General features: G+C 46.3%; 1 protein-coding gene and 1 long non-coding RNA gene across 7 annotated transcripts in view; one reads left to right on the top strand and one right to left on the bottom strand.

The window, feature by feature from the left end:
- Nucleotides 1-12,608: 12,608 nt before the first annotated feature.
- Nucleotides 12,609-23,919, bottom strand: LOC309667304. 5 transcript variants are annotated; one of them, XR_014267680.1, is made up of 4 exons: nucleotides 21,577-23,919; nucleotides 19,373-19,510; nucleotides 18,149-18,246; nucleotides 12,609-14,063 (listed from the first exon to the last, which is right to left on the bottom strand). It is a non-coding gene; the product is annotated as an uncharacterized lncRNA (long non-coding RNA). The 5 variants fall into 5 exon arrangements; XR_014267681.1 differs by having other exon boundaries at nucleotides 19,460-19,510; XR_014267682.1 differs by lacking the exon at nucleotides 19,373-19,510.
- SLC22A3 (solute carrier family 22 member 3) overlaps nucleotides 20,865-24,411 on the top strand; it is a 92,220-nt gene continuing 88,673 nt past the window's right edge. For both annotated transcript variants that reach the window (XM_082475597.1, XM_082475596.1), the window contains exon 1: nucleotides 20,865-21,430. In XM_082475597.1, the coding sequence (XP_082331723.1) occupies nucleotides 20,996-21,430 (435 nt within the window). In that variant the 5' untranslated portion in view covers nucleotides 20,865-20,995. The remainder of the gene's footprint in view (nucleotides 21,431-24,411) is intronic.

The raw sequence follows: 24,411 nt of genomic DNA, 5'->3' as shown, positions 1-24,411 counted from the left end.
TTACTTATCACCAATAATAATCTGAGATTTGTAGCCGACAATTTTATGATGTGTACTTAATTTTAATTGCTTGTAACCCATCAAAAACAACAAATTAAACAAACCAACAGACCCAGCTGGTGTGATGCAGACAGAGCTGGAAGGTCGCTGTGCCAGGAATCTAAGAAGTCTTCAGGTTCACGGTTGCTTTGGTCAGCAGAATTCTAAAGATGCCCCAGGCTTCCCATCCCCTGGCTGTTCAATCAGACCCTCATCTAGATAAGAACTTTGCCGGTGCAGTTAAGGTTAGGCATCACCTGACTTGTAGATAAGATTATCCTGCATTACCAGGTGGGCCCAGTGTAATCACATGAGTCCTTTAGAAGAAGAAGAGGAAGGCAGTAGGGGAAGGAAAGAGACATTCCAAGCAGAAGAAGGACTCAATGCTCCATCTCTGGCTTTGAAGATGGAGGGGGCCACAAGCCCAGGAATGTGGGCAGCCTCCAGCAGGTGAGAATGACTCTCCGCTGACAGCCAGCAAGGAAAGGACCTTAGTCCTACAACCTCATTGGACTGAATTTGGCCAACAACCCAAATGAGCCTAGAAGTGGATTCTCCAGATAAGAGGCCAGGCCAGCCGACTCCTTGATGTCCACCAGTGAGACCCTAAGCAGAGGACCCAGTTGAGCCGCACTGTGCCCAGATTTCTGGCCCACGGACCCTGTGACCTAATAGATGGGTCTTGTTTTAAGTTACCCTGTTTGTGGTACATATTACTACAGGAAGAGAAAACTAATATGACTGTCGTCTGGGGTACATCAGCACCACCTCGGGAATCCAACACACTCCAAGGCCAGAGGTCATCCTCTCTATCATCTGGTTCAGGTCTCTTGCTTGTAAATCAAACAAAGGGAAAAAGAAAAGGAAAAACAGAACTTTAGGTCAAGCCTTGCAGTCTATCCTTGGGACCTCTTCATGTAGGTGTGGGCTGTATGTGCACATTAATGAGGTTTTTTAAATCACAATGAATGATAAAGTAACTGATATCCTTAACTGAAGGTCAAGGTCATCCTAATTCACGGGGCTAGGAATCTCCAATCGTGGAACTTATAATTAACCCTCCTCTCATGCAGGTTGGCAATACTATTAAAACAACCTTTCTCAGGATATTTTGGGAGTTATATTCCCAGTGAGAAATGAGAAATGCAGACCCACATGGAACTGGAAAGGCTATCAAGAGGAAATAATTTGCTGATCTTCCTGGGGCTGGAAAGGGAGAGAGAGGATACAATCTCAGGCTTAACACTTTGAAAAAGAGGGAGAAAGGCTCAGGGGAGTGATTTGGATATTAGACCCAGGCTCCCAGCTGTGGCCAAGAATCAGGGCGCGGCCGTTCCTGCTCCCCACCCCTGCAGCTGATGGGTCAGCAGAGCCCGGACTGGATTTATGTTTGTGGAGTTTATGGGGCTGCGAGAGGGGGAGTGTGAGAAAGTCAGTATTTTAGTGGCTCCAAAAGGGGCAGGAGGAAGAGACCAAAGCCAGGGTTAGGGATGGCGTTTCTCCTGCTATAAACGTGAGATTTGGAGCCCTGGGAAGAAAGGGGCAGACCAAAGGCTGAAGGACCTCTGCTTGGAAAGCCTCTGAGACTCTGAGCAGAAGCTTCACGGCCCAGAAAACCCGCAGCAACGTGGGTGCCAGCCTCGCCCCCCCTCCACCCCAGAGCCCCAGGGCCAGCTGCACAGAGCGGGCAGCAGGACGGCCAGCGGAGACACCTGCTCACGGGGCTGCCGGCAGAAGGGTGATGGGGAAACGCCCGGTGAGCCAGAGCAGGACCAGTCCGCAGGCTCGTTTCTGAGGGTGGGGGCAGCCTCTGGGGTGGGCGGCAGGCAGCACCAGGGGCCTGACTTAGCAGATAAGGTACATGGCCTCAAAGCCCTCCCCATTTAGGCAGAAATGCCAAGTGACGTCATTTGCTCCCAAAGGCTGGTGAGGCCAAGAATATTCAGTCTGTACCCTCATGCCAAAAACACAAGTGTGGGCTCGTTTAAGAGTCTGTGCCGAGATGGAAGACAGCTATTTCCATTGAACAACAAAAGCAAAAATCCCGAACGCACCTCAAAAGAAACCTGTGTCAAGGTGGAGCAGAGGGGCTTCTTTTAAACAGCCCTCCCTCCGGTCCCTGAAAAGCCCCAGGAATCTCCCCTGGGTCATAGAAAGCAGAGTTCCATGAGGGCTAATCCCCATGCCCGCAGCCTCCCTCCAAGCCCCAACCTCAAAAAATTCTAAACACAAAAAATCAAGAACAACAACTCAGTTGAGCCCTGGTTTGGGCAAGAGATCCTGAGTTTGCCAGGGGAAGGCTACCTTCCCTGGCCTATTTTTAGAGCACAAAGCGGGGGTGGGGGGAAGGACTTGTCCTTCATTTTTATATCAACATGTGTTTTTCCAGGTACAGGGTAGTGGGTTGAATGGTGGCCCCCTGCAAAAGACATGTCCTAAGCCCTGGACGTTGTGAATGTGACCTTATGTGCAAAAAAGGTCTTTACGGATGTAATTAAGGAAAGCGTCTCGAGATGACATCATCCTGCATTGTCATCCCTAAATGCGATGACAAGTGTCCTTATAAGAGACACACAGAGGCGAACCACGGGGAGCAGAGGACACGGCCACGAGAAGACAGAGACAGAGATTGGAGTGATGCTGCCACCAGCCAAGGGATGCCTGCAGCCCCCGAAGATGGAAGAGGTAAGGAACGGATTCTCCCCTATAGCCTCAGGAGAGAGCCCAGCCCTGCCCACATCTTGATTTTGGACTTCTGGTCTCCAGAACCACCAGAGAATAAATTTCTGCTGCTCTGAGCCCCTCAATTTGTGGTCATTTGTCACAGTAGCTATAGGAAACGGATACATGCAGTTACAGGAATTAAGTCTACGTTTTAGCCTACACTCTCCACTCCTTCCTTTTCTGTCACTCTCGGTTCTGGTCAGGAGGCGGCAAAAAGCTTTCTGATGTTTTTATTTGTGACTGCCTCTAAAGCAGACCAATGCAACAATTGAACATTGAAATAGCAGTGACTGAAGGTATGGAGTACGATGTGAGAATGCTCACTATTTTGAATGCTAGCAGCCAATGCTAGGAAGACTTGATTGACAGTGGACTTGTAAGGGAGACACTGAGGGTCTGCAAGATTTATCACGTGACTTAGGAATGATCTGTTTCATCGTCTACATCGGAGGTCTTATCACCTGTGACAGGGGAGGTAAAAAGGGTGGAAAATGAGGGATGAGGGATGAGGGATGCCAGTATTCTGCTATGATTGAGTCAGGAGACACTTTCCAAGGTTGCTAGAATAAGAAATAAAGATTAATGACTTCATTTTTAAAAAGAAGAACTAAAAATTGTTCTGTAGTCATAAAATACGTAGAGGATTATGGGAAAGGAATGCTTACGTTTTGTAGAAGAGTCACTAGACCCTATCAGGAGTTGCTAAACAAGAAACGGAGGGAGTTTCCTGGTGGCCTAGTGGTTGGGACTCCGTGCTTTCACTGCCACGGCCTGGGTTCGATCCCTGGTCTGGGAACTGAGATCCTGCAAGGTGCGTGGCACGGCCAAAAAATAAAGGCAGTTGAAAAAAAAAAAAGAGAGAAATGGAAGTAACATCCAGTAGGACTGAAGATGGAGAACAGTTAGCTCTGGGAAGTCCTGAGAATGAAATCATTACTAAACGGTTCACTCCGGAAAGTGGCCCCAGGGACGTGGGAGGTTCATAGGGAGATTGTTGTTTTTCCACATTCCCTTCTGTATCTTTTTTTTTTTTCATGTGTATGTATTATTTTAAATTGATTTTTTAAATAAAATAATCCAGTAATCCACCTTCTCTCCCCTTTGCAGTGTATTTCAAGGTAGAAGTTGGGAGCAGTGAAAAAGGAGGACAGAGGAGGCAGGGTAATCATGAAGTTGGGTCCCCTGTGGCCCTTTCTCCCACCCTGGGTATCAGGTGCCCCAGAAAAGGACAACTCGTAATGAGCTCCAGAGTTCTTGGAAGGTCGCAGTGTCACGGAGGCCCTGGTTGGACTTAGGTCCCAGCACCCACATTTCATGAAGTCAACTCTGGCAGCACCAGGGTGCCTCTGTGCCACGCCTGGGCTGGGGTCACAAATCTGTGAAGACAGGGAATAGCAGGGGAATTCAAAGATTGACGAAAGCAGCACTGAACACATCTGGGATGCTTTTCCTCCGGGAATAGCTATGCTGTTGTTGTATCAGTGCTCCTGATTTCACGTGGAGGGTACCATGAGCACTAATATCTGTGGCAAGTAACAGAGCATGTTATCAGCACTCATGGGGTTGCAAGTCACCCAGAATTTTGGACTTGGGAGGGCTTTAAAATTTATTCAGAAAAGAGTCAGGATAAAGGAGTCAATTCCATCCAGTTCCATCCAGTTTTCTCTCCCTCTCTCCCACCTCCATTTAGAATTCACTTCAAAGGTGGATTTTGGAGGCAATTTGAATTCTTTGGGGGCTATGCAGCTGTGCTTATCACAGACAGAAATTAGCGAGCCTTTTCACTAGGTACTGGAGAAGCCTGTGCTCAGAAATGCAAGGGGCGATCCGTCATCCAACACGTTTTGGGGGGGAATCCTATTTTCTATGATCTGGACCATGTCGATTTCAGGCAGTAACCATTTACCATCTAGAGCAATAAGGAAGGCCTTTTGCATGACAGACGTGGGAGCCAAAAGGAGTGTGGATGGTGCCCACAGTGACCCACGGACATTCCTCGGGGTTCTGCCCAAGTCTCTTGGGCCAATGTTAACTGATTTGCAAATACAGAGTCAGGAACCTGGGAAAGTCATCACTAATGCTGATAAAGACACGGAACAGGCAAATACAGAAAGGACTTAGAATCCTGGTTTTCAGAAACTGGAGTCTGAATCCCAAGTCATTCTCTTGCTGATGGTCTATTTGTTCATGTCTGAACTTCAGTCTCCCTGAAAGAGAAAAAAGCAGCGTGACCAGAAGAGAACACCATCAGCTTTAGAATCTGACAGACTTGGAGTTGGATTCCGTCCTTGCTGTATTTTGTATGAGTTAACTCTCTCCCAGCCTTGGTTTTCTCTATTAAAAATGGGCATGACAGATTAAATGAGATGACGTCTGTTAAAATGTCTGGGACATTCTAGTTTCTATTCCACTGAAAGAGGTAAGAGATGAGGAAGTTAGAAAGAAATTCTGCCTTCCACAATGAGGCAGGAGAAAGAGGCAGGGAAGTGGGGAGGACTGAGAATAGCAATGGCAAGTTTGGGACCATGAAGTGAGAAGGCTCTGGTCGCTCCTTGAATGACAGAAACAAGCATCCGTTAGCTTGGAGGCATCTATAGACTTGGGATCTATTTGCATATATTGTATATTCTTGGGGTACATTTGCTACTATGTATTGTGTATACTGGGGGTACATTTGCTATTAACTTTGAGGCATATATTGTATATTCTTGGGGTACATTTGTTATTATGTATTGTGTATACTGGGGGTACATTTGGAGAATGAAATCATTACTAAACGGTGGCATATATTGTATATTCTTGGGGTACATTTGTTATTATGTATTGTGTATACTGGGGGTACATTTGCTATTAACTTTGAGGCATATATTATATATTCTTGGGGTACATTTGCTATTATGTATTGTGCATACTGGGGGTACATTTGCTATTAACTTTGAGGCATATATTGTATATTCTTGGGGTACATTTGCTATTATGTATTGTGTATACTGGGGGTACATTTGCTATTAACTTTGAGGCCTGCATACACTTGGGGTACATTTGCTTCTGCAGCCACAACTACTCTCATAGTTGCCCAAGGAGAGTCTGTAGAATGAGAAGAAGAGAGTGATTTGGGCAGAACCTTGTCGAATGCCCACTTTGAGGGAGTGGTCAGAAGGAAAGAACCCACCAAGAGGTCTGAAGAGTGGGCTGGGGCCTCACAGAAGCCAAGGGAAGAAAGTGCTTCAAGAAGAAGGGAAAGTCAAAGAAGAACTGCCTTACCAGTTGGATTTAGCCCAAAGGAGGTCTGTAGTGATCTTGTCCGGATAGTCTTAGAGGAGTGGTGGGTACGAGCTCTCCTGCAGAGGTTGAGGAGGGAAAGGGAGGGGGGCGGACACGGGCTCTCTGAGCAGGGTGGGTAGTGCCCGGAGGAGAAGTGCGGTTGCAGGAAGGTGTCTTTCTTTCTTCTTCCTCCTTTCCTTTTTCCTTTTATTCTATTCCCTTCATTCCTTCCTATCTCCCTCCCTTCTTTTCCTTCATTGAGTAGAGAGACATAAGCATGCTTAAATTCTAATGAAAAAGGAAATGGAAGCTACAGGCAAACAACTTCCAAAACTCTTATCTACTGCCCAGATGGCTTTCTCATAGAACCAATAAATTGCCCATCAAACGCCTCCATCTGGATGTCCCTTGGGTGCTTGAAGTTCAATATTGTCTACAACTGCTTTTTCTTTCTTTCCTCCCAGTGTTTGCTTCTTTTACCCTCTTGACAGGCACCACCATCCACCCTCCCAGTCACCCCGGTCAGGGACCTGTGGGTCACCATCAATTCTACCTTCGCCTTGTCACCCACCCAGTGCGGTCCTGCTGTATCCTCAACATCCCTCACATCCGTCAGGCTCTTCCATCCCCACTGTCTCTTCTTAGTGGAGCTGCCCACCTTCTCTCCCCTGGACCACTGAGAGTCTCCCGAATGGCCACCTTGCCTCTAGTCTCATATCTTTGAAGCATCTTTCCTCATTAAGCAACCTCATCTTCAAAGGAATCCTTTTCATTCTGGAGGAAAAGTCTTGCAGTCTTCCAACTGTGATATGTGGCTTCCTTGCCTTTACCTTTGTACGTTCATCCTCCTCAGTCTGGAATGCCACTTATTCCTTTGTCTCAGACCCAACTCAAGGGCTTGTCTGACTCTCAGACAGATCTGATGTCTCCAGTGTTCCAGCCTGACACCTCTGATGTGTTTTCATAGTCTCTCCCTAGACAGTAAGCTCTTTAAAGCCAGGGATAGTATTTTATTAATCTCTGTACTTCTAGTCTCCGGTACCACTGCAGGAACCGATTGAATGAATGAATGACAATGAAAAAGACAGGGCTAAATGCAATTTCATGGAACCGATTCCTCATTACACTCTTTGGGTTCAGTCCTCTAACGAGTCATAAGCCACCAAATCATATTATCCGTGTTCAGGCCACCCCACTCCTCTCATTTACCCACAGGATATTGTCACAAGCCTCATACAGCAATTTGCCGTGTTACCTGTTTCCCAGAGTACGGCACCAGGAAATGTCAGTCCTTCAAGATGTTCTGGGAGAGAAGGATTCCAAGGTCACAGTAAGTTTTGGACACAGTGCAAACCACATTCTCCTTTTGGGGATATACCATGTAGCTTAAGGGCTTTGAGAAGTTTGACAGAAAAAACGTTGAATTTGGTTGTCAAGGCTTCCCAAACTTATCTGAACCTTTTCTTTCTTCAAGTCACACTTTGAAGCTTTAATATTTCTGAAAGTTGGCCTGTGGCAGTCTTTCGATTTACTCACAGTGGGGTTCTTCTAGTAACAAGTGACACTGGAATCCTACTTGGTTCCTAATCAGTGACTTTTGGTGCCATCTTTTGCCGACAAAATGGCATATGGCAGTTTTAACGATATCTGTTTTCCAAATAAGCAATGTATCTTGAGTTTATGACATGTTTTAGAGAGTAATGATTTTTCCTCAATTAAGAAATTCTATGCCTATCTGAAAGATTCCATGTATCTTATGAGGTTTACTTTTTTTGTTTTGTTTTTGCTTTTGCTTTTTTGTAGAAAACTTTTTGTTCCACCTGAGGATTAAAAATAAGATATACCAAAGTTATTCTTTTGATTCCTTAATTGAAACGTAAGTGAGTTAGAGTGAGGTCTTGGTTCGTTTTAGGCTTCACTCCAGGGTCCTTAAGGGAGAGCAACACTATTTTCCAACATGATCTGGATGGTGAGGTTCAAACCTGAAGATTTCATGGTTTTAAATTTGAGATTTCAGAGACAGAAACTTAGGGTGTATCTCTACATACATCCTAGACTAAAATCCAAACTTCTTGTTTAAAAGTGAACAGACACTTCATGAAAAAAAAATCCATCTGTCTAGTTGACTTCTATAGCTCAGCTTGTACAGAGTGAAATGATATTTCTTTCTATAACAGCATGGATAGTTTAAGGGACGGTAGCGTGAGCAGGGAACACCGCCCAGCAGTTAATTCATGCGACACCTGCAACAATTTCTGCTACTCACGTTCATTAGAGTTGCTTTTCCTGAAAGGATAATGTATACTAATCTCAAATCCTATTGCAGAGCTGGTATTTAAAAGCTCAATTTCACATTTTTTCCAAGCCAAATTTCCTAAATATTTGGATTAATTAATACTCTGAAGAAGGGACTTGCCATTTGAAAAATCGTACTTAGAATTATGATTCTGGGGTATTTGCATCATTTCATGTCTGGATGAGGATTATGCTAATAGTTTCAGACATCACATCTGCAAAACATTGTTTGATGTTCTCTAATGGAGATTTCTCAGTCATAAGATAGCCGAGTGGAAAGACTTTTTAAAACATCGGTTTGTCTCTCACTGTATCTGGTGCATAAAACAGAATAAATGTCTGCCAACAACACGACCTGAGGATCTTTTAGATTGTGTCTATATAATACCCGCAAGGGCAAGAAGGCATAAGTCACCCATTGCCCTGCCAAGTTTCCTTTGTAAACTTGTGGTGTTGGTATCACCAGCTCATGACAAGCACATCAGAGCACATCAGAAAACGTCAGTGGAGCAATAATTAGCAACTGCATCAGGCGCCTGGGCCCATTTTGATAATGTGAGAGAGATCATAGCTTTCTTGCTCTTGGATGAACAGGAAATAATGGTTTCTGGAAGCCACAGAGCACCTAAATGAGTTTTCCCACTTGTATTTGGGGTAAGGTATTCGACCAAAGCATTAAGAAAAAAAGAGGTTCAGAATATATGAATATTCGAAACTGATAACCACATGAGTCACTGAGTTTCCCTAAAATGACTCCGAGAGTTGATAGATATTGTAGACTATCTAGAAAATGCCCAGTGTTACACTGGGAAATACATACAAGAGAAATACACAATGTAGTCCTGGTCGTCAATGACAAGGTTAAGAAGACAGAAATAACTTGTATGACACAACTGGAAAGGAGTACCTCCTGTTAAGTGCTGTGTTACCGATCACAGAGTGATTTGACATGGGCATAAGTACTCAGGAGTGAAGAGAAGCAAGTAGAGTTTAGGAAAGAGGCATAGGGGAGGCATGATTGAGTGCAACTTGGAAATGGAAAGAATTTTGCAAACAGTCAACGTTGATTGAACTCTTCTTTTTGTCCAATACTATGCTAGGCAATCAGCTTACAGTATTTCATTTATTTTCCCCTACAATCCTGTGAGTTTAATACTGTTATTTATCCCCATTTTACTAATGTGGACATTGAGACGCAACAGGGTAAGTGATGTGTCTAAGACACACAGCAAATAAGTGACAGAGGGGGCATTCCAGAGCAGCTTGCAGACCACTTAGCCACCTTGCTACAATAGCTAGCTCTGTTGTCATCAAAGACACGGGTATAGATATGAATATGGATATAAATGTACACGTATGTATTAGATGTGGTGGAAGCAGAAGATGGTCACAGGGGACCGCATTTCAGAGATGAGAGAAAGATTAAGTATAAAAGTAGGATCTGGCATGGATGTGAGGGGGTTGGTGAAGATACATGACTATCTGGAAAGAAGCGCCTACCTCAGGAGGGTCATGGAAGACCTCCGCGGGCAGGTCGGGGTTAGCATGTAACAGAGAGGCTGGCTGGTCTGGAGCTGAGATTCAGGTGTGGACTGAATGACCAATACTGACCACCATACTTTGTCTCTGTGCTTTGGGTGCAGAGAAAAAATATTTAAGGACAAATGCCCAGGCACGTCTTCTGATGTGACTGTAGCCCAAGAAACCCATGGGAAAGAGCTTGAACCCTGACTATATTTGGGGGTCAGACACATGCAGACCCAAAGGTGTGGAGCAACGGAAACCTGAGGGCTGAGGATGACGGAAGCCACATCCATCCCCTTTGACCCCCACTCAACAGACACAGGTTCCCAGTGAGGGTGACTCCACTCTTCCCCGGCATTAGCAAGCCTCCCACGTGTACACATCACCATTCTCATCATACAGTTTCAAACAAGACGATGCTCCAGTTCATGCCCATCACTTCATCCGGTCCCTGCCCAGAGAAACAATGATCTGTAATAGCTCTGGACCACTGAAAAGACTTTTAAGTAAGATTTTGGACCAAATACTCTTTTCTCTGTGTGCTCTGACTTGAGAACTTAACCCTTGAATGAGATATGATTCCACAGTGCACATGAGAGCCCCACCCACCATCATCTTAGATGTTCTTGGAAGGTACAAGAAGGAGAAGTGCAGGAAACTGTCCAAATGGATGTGGGGAACCCATAAAAGACAGTCCTGGGCATTTCCAGAGAAGCTTGGGTGTGAGAAGCCTGCAAGGGTTACAAGGCTTCCTGCAGGAGCAGAGCCGGGGCAGAGCTGCGGAGATGCACACAGGGATCTTGAAGTGGCTGCATTTGTGAGCTTAAACGGGTGATGTCCAGGAGAGCCAGTTATCACATACAAACTGTTCCAGCATGTCTTTAGGTGTGTTATGGAGCGTGCACACAAAACCCCATGGGCCATGTGTATTTATTAAACAAAGAAAGCAAGTATTTTGCAGCAAGATCACTAACACCAATGACAAAAGCAGTAAAAGAGCAGAAGAAACACAAATCCTTTTTTTTCGGTCATAGCCTTCTTATCAGACTTCAGTGAAAAATGATTGATCACCGTTTTAGCAAAAACTTCTTTTTTGCCCATCTAAAGATAAACATTTATTTCGAGGCAGAAGAAATCCATAGCTTATGGCTTCAGTTCACTCGTCCTCTGTGCTAAACCCAAGGTCACACTCAAGACGGCACACACACAGACGATCTCCAATTTGCAAGTAGATGGGGCTCTGAGGGGACACTTATAAATTGGTTCTCTGGAGCACAGGAGCACGTCCCCGTCGACTCTCAGGCCAGCCCAGAAAACTCTCTGAACCCCCTGAGTTCCGAAGCTGGTTCCAAGAGCTGCCTCAGAGCAACTGTGAGACTGAGGGTAGAGCAGGGCCAGGGGGGTGGGGCTGGACTTGGAGGGCGGGAACTGTCATGCCCTTGAAAGGAAGAGCTCAAAGTCACGGTCGTTGTGGGCACAAGTCTTCCAGGACTGGTTGTCGTAGCAATATAGCATTACTTTTATTTCTTAAATAACTTTTTTGCGAAACAGTTTAAGACTCACAAGAAGTTGCAAAAATAGTACAGATTCTGTGTATCCTTCACCCAGTTGCCTTAATAATCATCTCTTACATAATCATGGTATATTGTCAAAACCAGAAAAACTGACATTGGCAAGATACTCTTAACTCAGAGAGCTTACTCAGATTTGACCACTCATCTTTTTTTCTCCCTAAACAAATATAATGCTTTGGAATTATTAGATCATTTTATTTTTCCAATGTTACAATGCTAAAAAGTCTCAGTTTTTGCAACAAAATCTTCCATTCTTTACTATAAAATATTTAACTGACGGTATTATTTGAGTGAAGACTGAGTAGGTTTTATATTTATACAAATCACTTTAATTTTGATATTAAAAGGCAAAGATTTTATTTTAAATTTCTAGGCTATACAATATTTGTAGCCAAGAGAATAATTTATGAAATGACAACTTTAAAAATTAATCTGAGTCACTGTTTGATAACAGTGTTTGGGCCTGGCTCCTGGACCTACTGATGCTATAAACTGAGTGACCTCATTTTAGATGAGTTACGTGATCTCTTTGGTTCTTAATTACTTGATTGCAAAATAAGGAAATTAGACTACATGACTTCTGAAATTTTTTTCAGCTAAAAAAACCCCCATGGGACCCCCATGTCAAAAGTATCATATAGAGATTGTTATAGAAAGCATAAGATGGTTTTATGAAAAACAGACAAAACAAAAACAAAGACCAAACCCTAGAGTTAAAGCGAAAAGGGAAAAATACCTTGTATTCACCTAAAAGTTATGGGAAGAGTACAAAAGAACATTTGAGGGCAGCATCCCTGTGGAGGATGAGGGCCACCTGCCCGCAGGTGGTCCTGAAGAGCAGACATGGTCTGAATTCCCCACAAACCACTTAAACTTGTGTGACATTCGGACCATCCCAAGCCTCAGTTTCCGCATCTGTAAAAGGATGATGGACCCTGTTGGTGGGGCTCTGAGGAGGAAAAGGGATATGACAGGTAAAGCGCATGACAGAGTCTTGTCCCATGAACGTTCCCAGAGCCCCTGAGTGTCAGGTGTGAGTGGGAATGGAGCGGATGTTGCGTTAGATGGTATGAATGGAGTGCGGGTCCGCCTGCCTCTGACAGTGTGCTTAGCTTAAGCGGGGAGCCGCCACTTCCGGAGGACAAGTTAGATGTGCTTAGATGTGCTTAGATGTGCTTAGATGGGCTTAGATGTGGTTGTCACCCTGGGCACTTGTGAACTGAGAAGGGGGACAGGGTTTCCCCTGTGATGCGGATGAGAGACCCCTGGTCTCAGTGGGGGGATCTGAACCGGCAGAAATGAAGAACACTAATTAGAGAGCATTCTATTCTGTTTTTAGGAAAAATAGATATGTCCCACATACTTTGTATCTCACTGTAAATTTGGGATTAGAATTTAGACTCTGGATTTCAGTCTAAGACATCTTACTATGAAAATGAAACAAAGATTTATTATTCTCTCTCCATCTTGCTGCTCATACTAGTTTCTTATCTACAAATGCCTTCTCTTCCGCCTGGCCTTTTCTCCTGCTATTTATAGCCATGTCTCAAACATAGCCTTCCAATTGTGATACTCAAGATAAATGGGAAAATCATCTAGACCACAATCAATTCAATACAAAGATAGAAAAAAATTAATTAATTCAATAAAAAGACAGAAATATTTGTATGTACTGCTGTCCAGCAGCCATATACCATTGCTATGTACATGAAAATTTCCTAGTGGGTATTCTTGTTCTCCTTATATTATTTCTTTGGGCCATATTTTTTAAAGTTTTCATTTTGAATTTTTCAAAGAGCTTTCACCTTTTCATGTTTAAGACATAGCTTTAAAATCTCACAACATCGAATATTCTGTCTGCCAGCATTCTACCACCTGCGTTAGAAAACCAGTGTTAATATATACATATATATACAAACTGCACTAAAATTGATCTGGATTACTGTAATTTATACATTTTATTTTTGTATTTAAAGGAAAAGAGAACTTGAACTCATTGCATTTTACAGCCAGGAAATGGTCTGAATTATCTTAATTTCATTGTACTTTTAGAAATAATTTATTGGCTCAACCAGAACTAGAAACTACTCTTTGACTCCAGTATAGACTGGGAAAGTAGTCATTTGTAATGTGAAAAATACAAACAAAAATTAATTCCGAAAGGAAAGTAATCTACAAGTAGAATGCCTTTAAGCCATGAAATCAGCTAAGGACTCAAAGCCCCTTGGTGTTACTCTGCTAACCCGGGGCTCATCTCTCCAGACCACCTTTCATGCATAGACAGACTCTGGAAATCATTCATTGCCGGCAGCGTTACAGCATCTGTTTGTGCCTGGGGTACAATAAAGAATTCTTACGGAGACGTATGTTATTTTACAAAAACCAGGATTGCACAGAAGGCTCTATTAGAGCCGGTCTGTGAATTGTTGTCCCCTGTCTGCAATCAGGTAAGTGCAGAAATCGGGAGTAAGCACTTAGAAACTTTTATACCGATCTGGCATCGCCATGACATCCAAGTGTGTGACTGGTGGACAGCTCTCCTTGAATAGGATGTAGACCAGTTCCGATGTTGCTGAATTCACCTTGGGGTTGTACGTGTCGTGAGCTGCAGACTATTCGTGCCCAGTAAGACCATATATTGATCTGCAATGGATCAAAACAGACAAACAAATAAACGTCTCCTTTACCACTAATGGGTTGAGAGGCGTTGATATCAAACGTAGTCTTTGAAACCTGTTTCTTTTACACAACATGTTGTATCACTCATTTCAGTAACTATGTCAATAAACCTTATTTTTAGCGAATGTGTTATCCTTCAGTTTTTAAGTTGGATTAATTGAGAGGTCACTCAAGTTTTAATCGGTGCCTGCAAATCTCCTAAGACTGACTTTTCCCATTTGAAGATGGCATTACTGTGATTTATGTGCAATGGTACTAAGAGTCAGAAACAGTGGATCGCTGTTGAGTGCTTTGCCCAGGGGGACCACTATCACACTATAGAAGGTACCTCACTAAAAGACAATTTCATCCAGAATGAGGTCCAGCAGCAGAAACTTCTGGGCAATATTTTAGCAATTAATAGCATAGTGGCCTCTTCACCGAGACTTTCCCAAATCCCCAAAGTAATAGATGTTTTAAGAGTTTTGGAGACCCACGGGGAATACTGTGTCAATTTGGCACTTCCCAGGCTACATTGACAATAGAAGGATGACCACTGTTTTGCCCTTATACTCCTGTCCCCTTTCCTCTACCTGACATTCCTAAACAGTCGTGGCCTAATTTCCACTCCACCTCAAAGTTACCCTCAACACGGTGCTCTAGATGGCTCCTGACAGACGACAGGAGTGGGACGTAAGAAGAAACCCATTTACCATTCCTGCCCTAAACCATTTGTGATGAAAAGGTTTTCAAGAGAGGTAATGTGCTTCACCTTGCACTTGTTATAATGGCACAAGCACTGAAAGGAAAGTGGCAAAGGACTTGCTATTGTATATGTTCAGAGAGTAAAATACAAACTCTCAAATCTCTTAGGCTTGACTAGGTTTTTCTACTTTGTCAAAATTCAACTCTGGAATATTTTAGCGCTGTTTAGCGTTTTCCTTCATGGCTGCCATCTTCTCCGAAGATGTCTTTAAGTCTAAGATCCTAGATGCTTCAAATATAGAGAGCATCTATTTCCAAAGGATAATAGTATCTGTAATATTTGTCCCCCAAACCAGAAACTTTTCTCTAGGGAAGTCCAAATTGTAATCAACTAGCGAGAGAGTGGGTCAGAGAAAGAAATGAACATTGGTCAGTCTAAATCAATGTTAGGGTCCAGCATTCTGCCATATAATAATGGAAGTGCTCTATGGTTTTTTTTTACTACGTTCACATACTAAGGTAAAAAATAGCTACTCCGTGCCTAATAAGGTAAGAATGAGAGCGTTTCAAATACTCTTACCCATTTGTTAAAAAACAAAAAAGAAAATATGATTCCTACTTTTTCCCCTTAGACCTGAGCACAGGCCACGATTCACTTGCCAAATTTTCTCTCAGCAGATTGTTTTCAGAAGTTTTATTTCTAGATTTATTACAGTATTCCCAAGGAAACTAATCTTTTTTTGTGCTTTATAAACAGCACAAATGTCATTATGACGTCTTTTGGTAACTCAGTCTGTGGTGAATAAACCCTAATACCTGGTATATCCATTCCTAAATGCGATAAAAAAAATACTAACTATAAAATTTTAGATGAATAAACCCAAACAATTACCTTTTCAAAAACAGTTAAAGTCAGTATGCTTTACAAAAGCTAAAAGTTGTAGGCCAATAGATTTTTATTGTTCTTATTCAACAATCATTTATTGGTCACTATGTCTGGACCAGCTCTGTCCAACAGAAATCCCTGTGGTGATGGAAATGTTCTGAATGGACATAGTCCAATATGGTAGCCACCAGCCACATGGGGTTATTGAGCACTTGAAACGTGGCTCAGGAGGAACACAATCTTTCACTTCACTTAATTTTAATTAATTTAAATTTAAATAGCCACATGTGGCTAATGGTACCTTACTGGATAGTGCAGATATAGAATAGATATCAATGTTTTAAGATAGAAAGATGAACATGATTTGGCTTTTCTCCCAAAAATCTACAGAGTAATGGGAAAAATAAAATGCATACATAATTTTACGTAAAAATCCTGATCAAATTTATATGGAACTTAATAATGAGATAAAATTTATATGGAAGAAAAAAGCCCCCAAATTGCCAAGATAACTCTGAACAGGAGGAAGGTGAGGGGAGAGAAGAGGTGAGACTTGTCCCACCAAATACTAAGAATCATCATAGAACTATCATGATTAATAGTAAAATATTGTCATGGAGATAGACAAATAAGCAGTAGAACAGAACGAACAGTCCAGAAGCCTATTTGTGCAGGATTTTTTTTTTTCTTTTTGGCAAGATGCAAAAAGCAGAAGCTATAAAGAAAAATGATACATTTTACTAACTATCAGAATTTAAACTTTTTGTAGTCACCAAGACAACATAAATACAGTTAAAAGACAAGCCACAGACTAAGGAGATAGAACATATACAGCTGACAAAGGAGCAGAATAAACACATATACAAATAACTTCCCAAAACTTCAGTAAGAGAAAACAAGTAACAAAGAGAACATAGGCAGAGGATATGAGAGGTGATTCGCAAGAGATGAATCTGAAAGATGAATACATGTCAAATGTGCTCAGTTACAGGAAATGAGCTAGATCCATATTTATCAAGGCTAATAGGTCTCAAAAATATAATGTGGGGACTTCCCTGGTGGCGCAGTGGTTAAGAATCCGCCTGCCAATGCAGGGGACATGGGTTCGAGCCCTGGTCCGTGAAGATCCCACATGTCGCGGAGCAACTAAGCTCGTGCGCCACAACTACTGAGCCTGTGCTCTAGAGCCCGCGAGCCACAACTACTGAGCCCACACGCTACAGCTACTGAAGCCCGCGTGCCTAGAGCCTGTGCTCTGCAACAAGAGAAGCCACCGCAATGAGAAGCCCGCGCACTGCAACAAAGACCCAACGTAGCCAAAAATAAATAAATTCATTAAAAAAAAATATATATATATATATAATGTGGAGTAAAAAAGAAAAGTGACAGAAAAATAGTATCATACCATTTGTGCAAACTTCAAAGCACCCCAAGTACTGTAGAGGTTTCCCTCGCTCTCCGAAAGTAGAGGTTTTCTATGAAAGCTTTCCTAAGCCAAAATAGCAAAAGGCGAAGAAGCAGTTACCTTAGGACACACCTTGCTAACAGATGCAGAAAAAGAAATTGAAATGAAGCACAGATGCTCACAGATAGTTCAAAGCTATGCCAGCTTGCAGCTGAGATGCTGCATGTAGTTTCTGGAGAAGGAGCTTGGCAGGGCCACTCCTGCTGCTGGGGTGAGCACTGCTTCTATAATGACTTGCCGCAAAACAAGAGGTGAACACTATTTTCGATTTCATCTTTTATCATAAAAGTGAAAATCCTCTTTGATTTCTTGCGGTTAGGAAAAACAGGTGCTAATGTAGGTCTTTCATAAAAGTAAAGTGGCATAAGGCAAACTTTTGAAGAGCAAGGGACACCTGTATAGTGTTTGCATGTAGTACCTAGGTATAAAAAGGATTAAAACATGGAGGAGATGAGTAACGACTTCATGATAACTACACCTGGGCAAGAGGCGGCCGGAATCTTCATCAGAGGGGGCCACACTTTCGCCTTCCTCTCCCCTAGAGCCAAGGGCTTGTACCCACCTGAAGCCCATCCCCCTTCCCATCCTCCTGCCCCACACCAACACGCTGGGACCTGAGATCCCAGGTTTCCCTGCTCAATGGTCCTGAGCCCTCTTCCTGAGCCTGTGTGGCCTTTTCCCCAGGCCCACCTTCTGAAGAAAGGGCCTGGTAGCTGCCCTGGGGAGGAAGGGAGGGGACAGGGGACAAGACCTGAAGGCATATGAAGGAGACTTCAGCTGTGTCTAGGAGTGTTAGTTCTTTATAACAATATACCTAAAACACGATAACATGACATTTGCTAATTCTGGGGAAGGGTGGTATTTTTGTACTACTCTCTTTATTAATAGCCAACTTACATATAGCACTTAATCATGTTTCAAGTACTGTTTTAAGCGATTTGCATAAAAAATGAAAAGGTGTCATTGCTACTCAGTTTTACGGAAAAGGCTGAATAACTTGCCCAAGTCACTCACCATAAAGAGTAGAAGGGGATTTGAACATAGCAGGTCTGGCTCCAAAGTCCATGATCTTAGCAACTGCTCTAGGTCTACTTGTCCAAATGCTCAGATTACTTCATTTAAATTAAAAAAAAAAAGGAATTAAAGTTAAAATAGCCTGACAACTGCAATACAAAGAAAAATGTAGTGAAATTCCTTAAGAAGGTTCTTAGATGTGTTAGGAGCAGACAAGGACGGCAGACATGACTTGGGGAAGAAGGCAGTTTCGGCAGTTGGGGAGGGCTCGGAGGAGGGGATGCGGACTTTTGGCCCAGGCCTTGCTGGGCAGTGGCTGGGAGGGCAGGAGAGTGAAATGCCAGGAAGAGGAAACTTCTTTGTGTGGACAGGCACAGGTTTAGGAAAGTTAAAGAAGGATTTAGGATTAGCAAGTCGTGGTGTTTGGCTGTCACATGGGGGGACAACTTGGTGAGGGACGTAGGTTGGGATCTTGAAAGGGAGGGTGAGAAATGAGTATTTAATTTGGAAACCAAGGCAAGCCCTTGAAGGAAGCACCTCCGAGCTGCTCTGTGGGAAGACAAGGAGGAGTGCAGCCTGGATGGAAGGACAGCGGCCACAGGTGAGGAGCCCCTAGGGTCACTGCGAACAAAGTTGGTGGAGGAGGAGAGGAGGCCGTGCCTGTGGGGAGCAGGGGAGGAGGGAGGGGTCTGGAAGCATCCAGTTGTTCCACCAATATTTATGGAGCACCTACTATGCACCAGGCACTGTTCTAGGTGGTGGCAATATAGAAATGAACAAAACGAAACTTTCTGTCCTCGTGAAACCTGCCTTCTAGTGGAGGAGGGGGCACAAGTAAGAAAAATAAGTAAATTTAGTAAACAAAGGAATAAAAATATGCATATGTTAGAGGGTGATAAGCACTTTGGAGACAGATAAAACAGGGAAGGGAGCTGGGGGCTTGCCTGTGTGTGTGTAGGTGTGTACTGGGGCCGGGGTGGTGGGGAGATAGCCAGGAGGGATGAGCTGAGGGCACCTTTGAGTAAAGGCCTGAGGAGTGCCGGGTGTTGAGATGATATTGAGAGTCTGAGTCTTGGGGTGGGGCCATGGTTACCCCAGAAGAGAGGGCAGAGGAGGAGCTGGGTGGGAGGAGGACAGATTGAGTCTGGGGTCCCAGGGGGGCAGTCAATAATATGGACTATACCCTGGAGCGTGAGACATGTACACACAGAAGTCGCTGCTCACCAGGTGACAGATGAGCTTCAGTAGCTGGGAACAAGGATGATAGAACAGTAAGAACTCTCATTCAGTGAGCCCCTAATGTGTGCCCACCTGCCACCAGGTGTTTTATCCTTCCTAGTACCCGGGATCCTTAGGACATCCCTGCACGGAAGACAGTATTAACTCAGCAACAAGTAAGAACGACAGTAATAAGAGCTAACACGTGAAAGGGCATACTGTGCGTCGTCAGGCACTTTTCTGGCACTTTATGTGTAATAATTCATTCAATCCTCACAGCAACCCCAGGAAGGTATCAGTCTCATTTGACAGATGAGAAGACTGGGCTGGCCCAGTAAGGTGCCCAAGGTCACAGCTGGTGAACCGAGGCAGCCTGGCTCCCGTCCTTGCTCTGGAAGGAGGAAAAGTCAGTCTGCGCTCTACCGGCCTCTCCACCCTCCGAGAAAAGCGAGCTAAGGGTAGAACGCTTTTCGGACGGCTGGGGTGGGGTTCTGGGGAGAAGAGCTGGAGAAATTCTCAGAAGATACATCTTGAGAGGGGGAGGCTGGGCCAGGGCAGGGAGGGCGCTGTTAGGAGTGCAGGGTGAACCTTATAGCTGAAGGCTGCAGCCGCGAAGGGGCTTTTAACCCGGCCCGGGGAGGGCATCCGAGTGTGGACGTGGACACAGCAGCCCGGACGCGGACCAGAGGCCAGGACGCCAGATCGCACACAGCTCTGCGGATCTCTGGGAGCGAATAAGGGAGCTAAAAACAACGATGGAAACCAACCAACAAACACCCTTTCTGGGCGATTTCAGGCCGAGAGCGAAGGTCTTGGCTAAAGAAACCTGTAAGGGGCTGAGGTCCGTTCTCACTTTGAACTCCAGGACTCTGAACGAGACGCCTAACACCCCTGTGGGTTGCCCGGCTGCTCTTCTGAAAAAGTTGGACGCTCTCTGAGATGTCGCCAAAATCTAACCCCGCGTGGTCCTGACTCTGCAGTCGGTCCACTGCTCTGGGACCCGGCTGCTCGTCCCCAGGGGTGCGCCGCGCGGCTCTGCTCACCCCACGGACGAGAACTGGCGGGGGGGGGGCTCCCGCGGCACGGGCGCGGGACCCGGAGCGCGCGCGTCGTCGGTCCCCCAGGCGGCACCCGGGACCACCGAGAGACCACGTCCCAGGAGCCTGGGAGTCGCTGGGTGGCCCTGGAACTTTCTTCTCTGGAGCCCGATCCGGGACCGCCCGCAGAACAGGCTGCTGGCAAGGACCGAATGGAGCTCCGCGCCAGGCCGGAGGCTGTGCGCGTCACTCGCAGTCCCGGGCCGGGTCCGCGGCGCGCGGTGGCGCTCCGCCAGGCCGCGCCGCCCGCGCCGCGCCGCGCGCCCACCCCGACCCCGCGGCGGCGCCCCCGGGGAGCGCGGCCCCGACCTCCGCGGGCGCCCCCGGACCGGAAGCGGGTGCGGCGGGCGGGGGCCCCGGGGCCGGAGGAGCGGCGGCCGCTGGCGCGGCGCCCAGGGGCGTGAGGCGGGAGCGCGGGGGAGGCGGCGGGGCGGAGGAGGCGGCCGGCCGGCCCGCGGGTCACTCGGAGGCCCGGGCGGCGGGCGGCAGGACGCGCTCGGGGAGTCGGGCGGGCGGGCGGGCGGCGCGCACCATGCCCTCCTTCGACGAGGCGCTGCAGCGGGCCGGCGAGTTCGGCCGCTTCCAGCGGCGCGTGTTCCTGCTGCTGTGCCTGACGGGCGTCACCTTCGCCTTCCTCTTCGTCGGCGTGGTCTTCCTGGGCAACCGGCCCGACCACTACTGGTGCCGCGGGCCGAGCGCCGCCGCGCTGGCCGAGCGCTGCGGCTGGAGCCCCGAGGAGGAGTGGAACCGCACGGCGCCCCCCCGCCTCGGCCCCGCGCCCTCCGAGCGCCGCGGCGACGGCCGCTGCCAGCGCTACCTCCTGGAGGCGGCCAACGCCAGCGCCGCCGCCCCGGGCGCGCTCAGCTGCGCCGACCCGCTCGCCGCCTTCCCCAACCGCTCGGCGCCGCTCGTGCCGTGCCGGGGGGGCTGGCGGTACGCCCAGGCCCACTCGACCATCGTCAGCGAGGTAAGGGCCCGGGTCCGCGCCGGGCGCGCCCGCCCCGCCGCCGAAAGCCGGCCGGGAGCGGACGGCGCGCGGAGCCCCCGCGGACGCCGGGAGTCGGTGAAGCCGGCCGCCGGCAAGATCCGCGGAGGCCGGGAGCTGTCGGTTACCTCTGGGGACCGACCGGGTTCATCCCGCGCTTGGAAGCGTGGTGCTGCGTCCTAACTGCCCGGGCAGTGCCTTTGCTTTATCTCGCTCTGCTAGTGAAGCAACGGAGTGGTGCTTCGGTTTAGGTGTGAACGAAAACCGCCCTGGAAGCCAAGTGCTAAGATGCTTCGCACACGCCTCCTGAGGGATCGAAGCATACTGCACGGTGCTCGTTGTCTCTGAGATGTGTGTGCGCAGTAGTTGGAAATGTCGGGTGGACGCGGGTAGAGAACCGCAGCGTCTGGGGCGAGCGACGCTGAGCAGGTCCGCGCCGGCTCGTGGTCCCCAGGGGGCGAAGGAAAGGAGAAACCAACGTTTGAAGGCAGCGCCAACTGTCTCTAGTTGCCCAGATGATTATCTGAAATGCAAAAGGACAAAGGTCGAGGCTTTCCCGGGAGCATGATTTTGGCAAAACTGCTTTGGGGCAAAGAGCAACATTTGAGAGAAGTTGGGAAAGCCAAGGTTTTGAATTTAAAAAAAAAAAAAAATTTTTTTTTCCTGCTAATAAAAGACAGGAAGGCAGCAGAAGAGGCTGTAAGGCATACATAGTGGACACCCCACTTATTGGGGGGTAGCTGCTGGTGTCGGGTGGGGACAGTCCCCACGGTTTTTTGGCCACGTTTGAGCTGGCAGTGCCTTGGGGGTTAGGTGCCCTCACCGTTGGCGGCAGAGCTGTTCCTGCGCTGCGCTGGGCTGGCAGTTTGCATCTTCATCTTGGTGAGTTCTGACTTTAGGGACTGCCTCCACTGAGCTTGCAGGGAAGGTATGAGCAGTTTTACTGAACTTTGCTGCAAGCATGGATCAATTTAATTTCTAACAAGTGATTGAATGTGCTCAGGCAAATTGGGAAGGAAAAATGTTTGTCTTTAATTTATTGTCATAAAGAACTTTTAAGCACCTACTTGAATAATGGGGGAAACACTGGCTTCAGGGTTCGCAGTGCCTCTTCTGCCTGTTACTGGTGTTCTTTGGTCTGGTGGTGACCTAGTCTCTCTGAAGCTGGGATTGTAGGGCTTTGAGGTTATGCATGTTCTGTGTGTTGGCACACGGTGTGTGGTCCTCTGCTAAGTGCTTTAGAGATCAAACCCCATGGCAGCCCAGGAAGGCCATGTGTATGTGTGTTTGGGGTACTTTAATTTCTACCTAATTCGTGGGTCATGATCGGGACTGCTTTATAAACTGTGGTGGTCTTGTTGTTAGGGGTTTCACTCTTGAAATGGATAGGGTGTGGGCTCGGGTGGGAGAGGGTGTTATCACTGGTACTTCCTTAGAGTTGTATCCATTAGGTGGCTGCTTAGTGCTACTTTCCAGGCAAACCAGAAGACGCTTCTCGGAGAGTAGACGCCTGATTTTTGAAGACATAGAGATCTCAAATGAAGAATCAAATGAACACACACTCCAGTGGGGTTTCCATGAGCAGGCATGACCCCTAGACATCAGAGAAGGGAGACATAAAAATCTCTAAGTGTCCAGACAGGTACTTTAAAAGCATTCTGGGGTTCCAGGGTTGTTTCAAGCATTCCAGGGTTATTTCAAAGGAGGGACAGTTGGTCTTATGAAGGTCTAACAGGCACTGTGGAAGGTGGGAGTTCAGGAGACCTGGTCCTGGCACGGTCTCCATCTAGCTGCGTGGCTTGGGTGGATAGCTTAACCCTTCTGGGCTTAGCTTTCTCATCTGTAGTATCAGGGGTTGGATTAAACCCCTTACAGTCCTACCAATGCCATCAGTGTCATCACTGGACGGCTGTTCTCAGTGTGCTCAGAACAATGACAAAAATCTTCAAGGAAAAGTAAAATGCTATTCAGAATGCTCCCTTAAGGCCTCTGACAAGTTTTGGAAGTATATTGGAGAGAGAGTTTTTTGCTGTTGTTCTAAATTGTTTGCTTCTTCTGGTTTGTTGTTTTAATGTTTTGATTCTTGAGAGGAAACCCTCCATCTGTTCAGGAAGTTCAGCATCCAGAACAACTCCTTCCCGCTCAGAGTTCTGCACAGCTAACATATTACTGTCTGGTTTTGCATATGATCCAATTAGTGTTTGTTCTTTCATATCCTGTCAGCGTGACCCATCTCTGGCTCACACTGTACACCCAGTGTGTTTTCAGAGACTTGAAATCTAACATATGAATCATGGAAAGGGGGTGACTTGGGAGAGTTCAGAACGCGGAAGGGGAGACCAGATTCCAGAATGGCAACATACAGCTGTTATATTTAATCCTTGCGCCATTGCGGGGGAGACAGCACTGTCCCGGCTTTTAGAAGAGGAACCTGAGGCAGGAGATGTGAAGGGACCCACTAGCGTCCCAGACCTTTTATGTAGCCAAGGTGGGTTCAGATCCGGGGGTCTTGATTGTGAATCCGTCTCCTTTCCTCCAGACAGTGCTCTAAGTCCTTGAAACAGGTCCACACAACATGATACCAGATCACTCACACTTTAGAACCTGCAAGAAATCTAGCTGAACCTTCCTGTTTACTTAGTTACTATCCTGGTCCTCTGGCCAGCGTGTCATTTTATTTCATTTCACGGTCCGGAACACGATCCGCTGCAGATGAGGAGGTGGGAACGGCAGTCTGTACTCTCGGTGTGAGTGTTGCGGAACGGGCACTTAAACCTCATCCACCCTTTTTTCATCTTACAAAGAGAAACAGCGCCAAGGAGTTAAGTCAGAAGTCAATGCGAAGTGCAGGGCCGTTTCAGTCCAGCTCCCCCTCTGCTTTCTCCTGCTCAAGGTGATGCAGTGGATTTTTCACCTACATTTAATGACCTCAGCACAGACTTTCCTAACGTCTGAATCTCAGC

This window comes from Balaenoptera physalus (assembly GCF_965194825.1).
Source record: "Balaenoptera physalus genome assembly, chromosome: 9".
NCBI lineage: Eukaryota > Metazoa > Chordata > Mammalia > Artiodactyla > Balaenopteridae > Balaenoptera > Balaenoptera physalus.
Note: the sequence above shows the minus strand (reverse complement) of the source record. Positions and strands in the feature narration are given on the sequence as shown.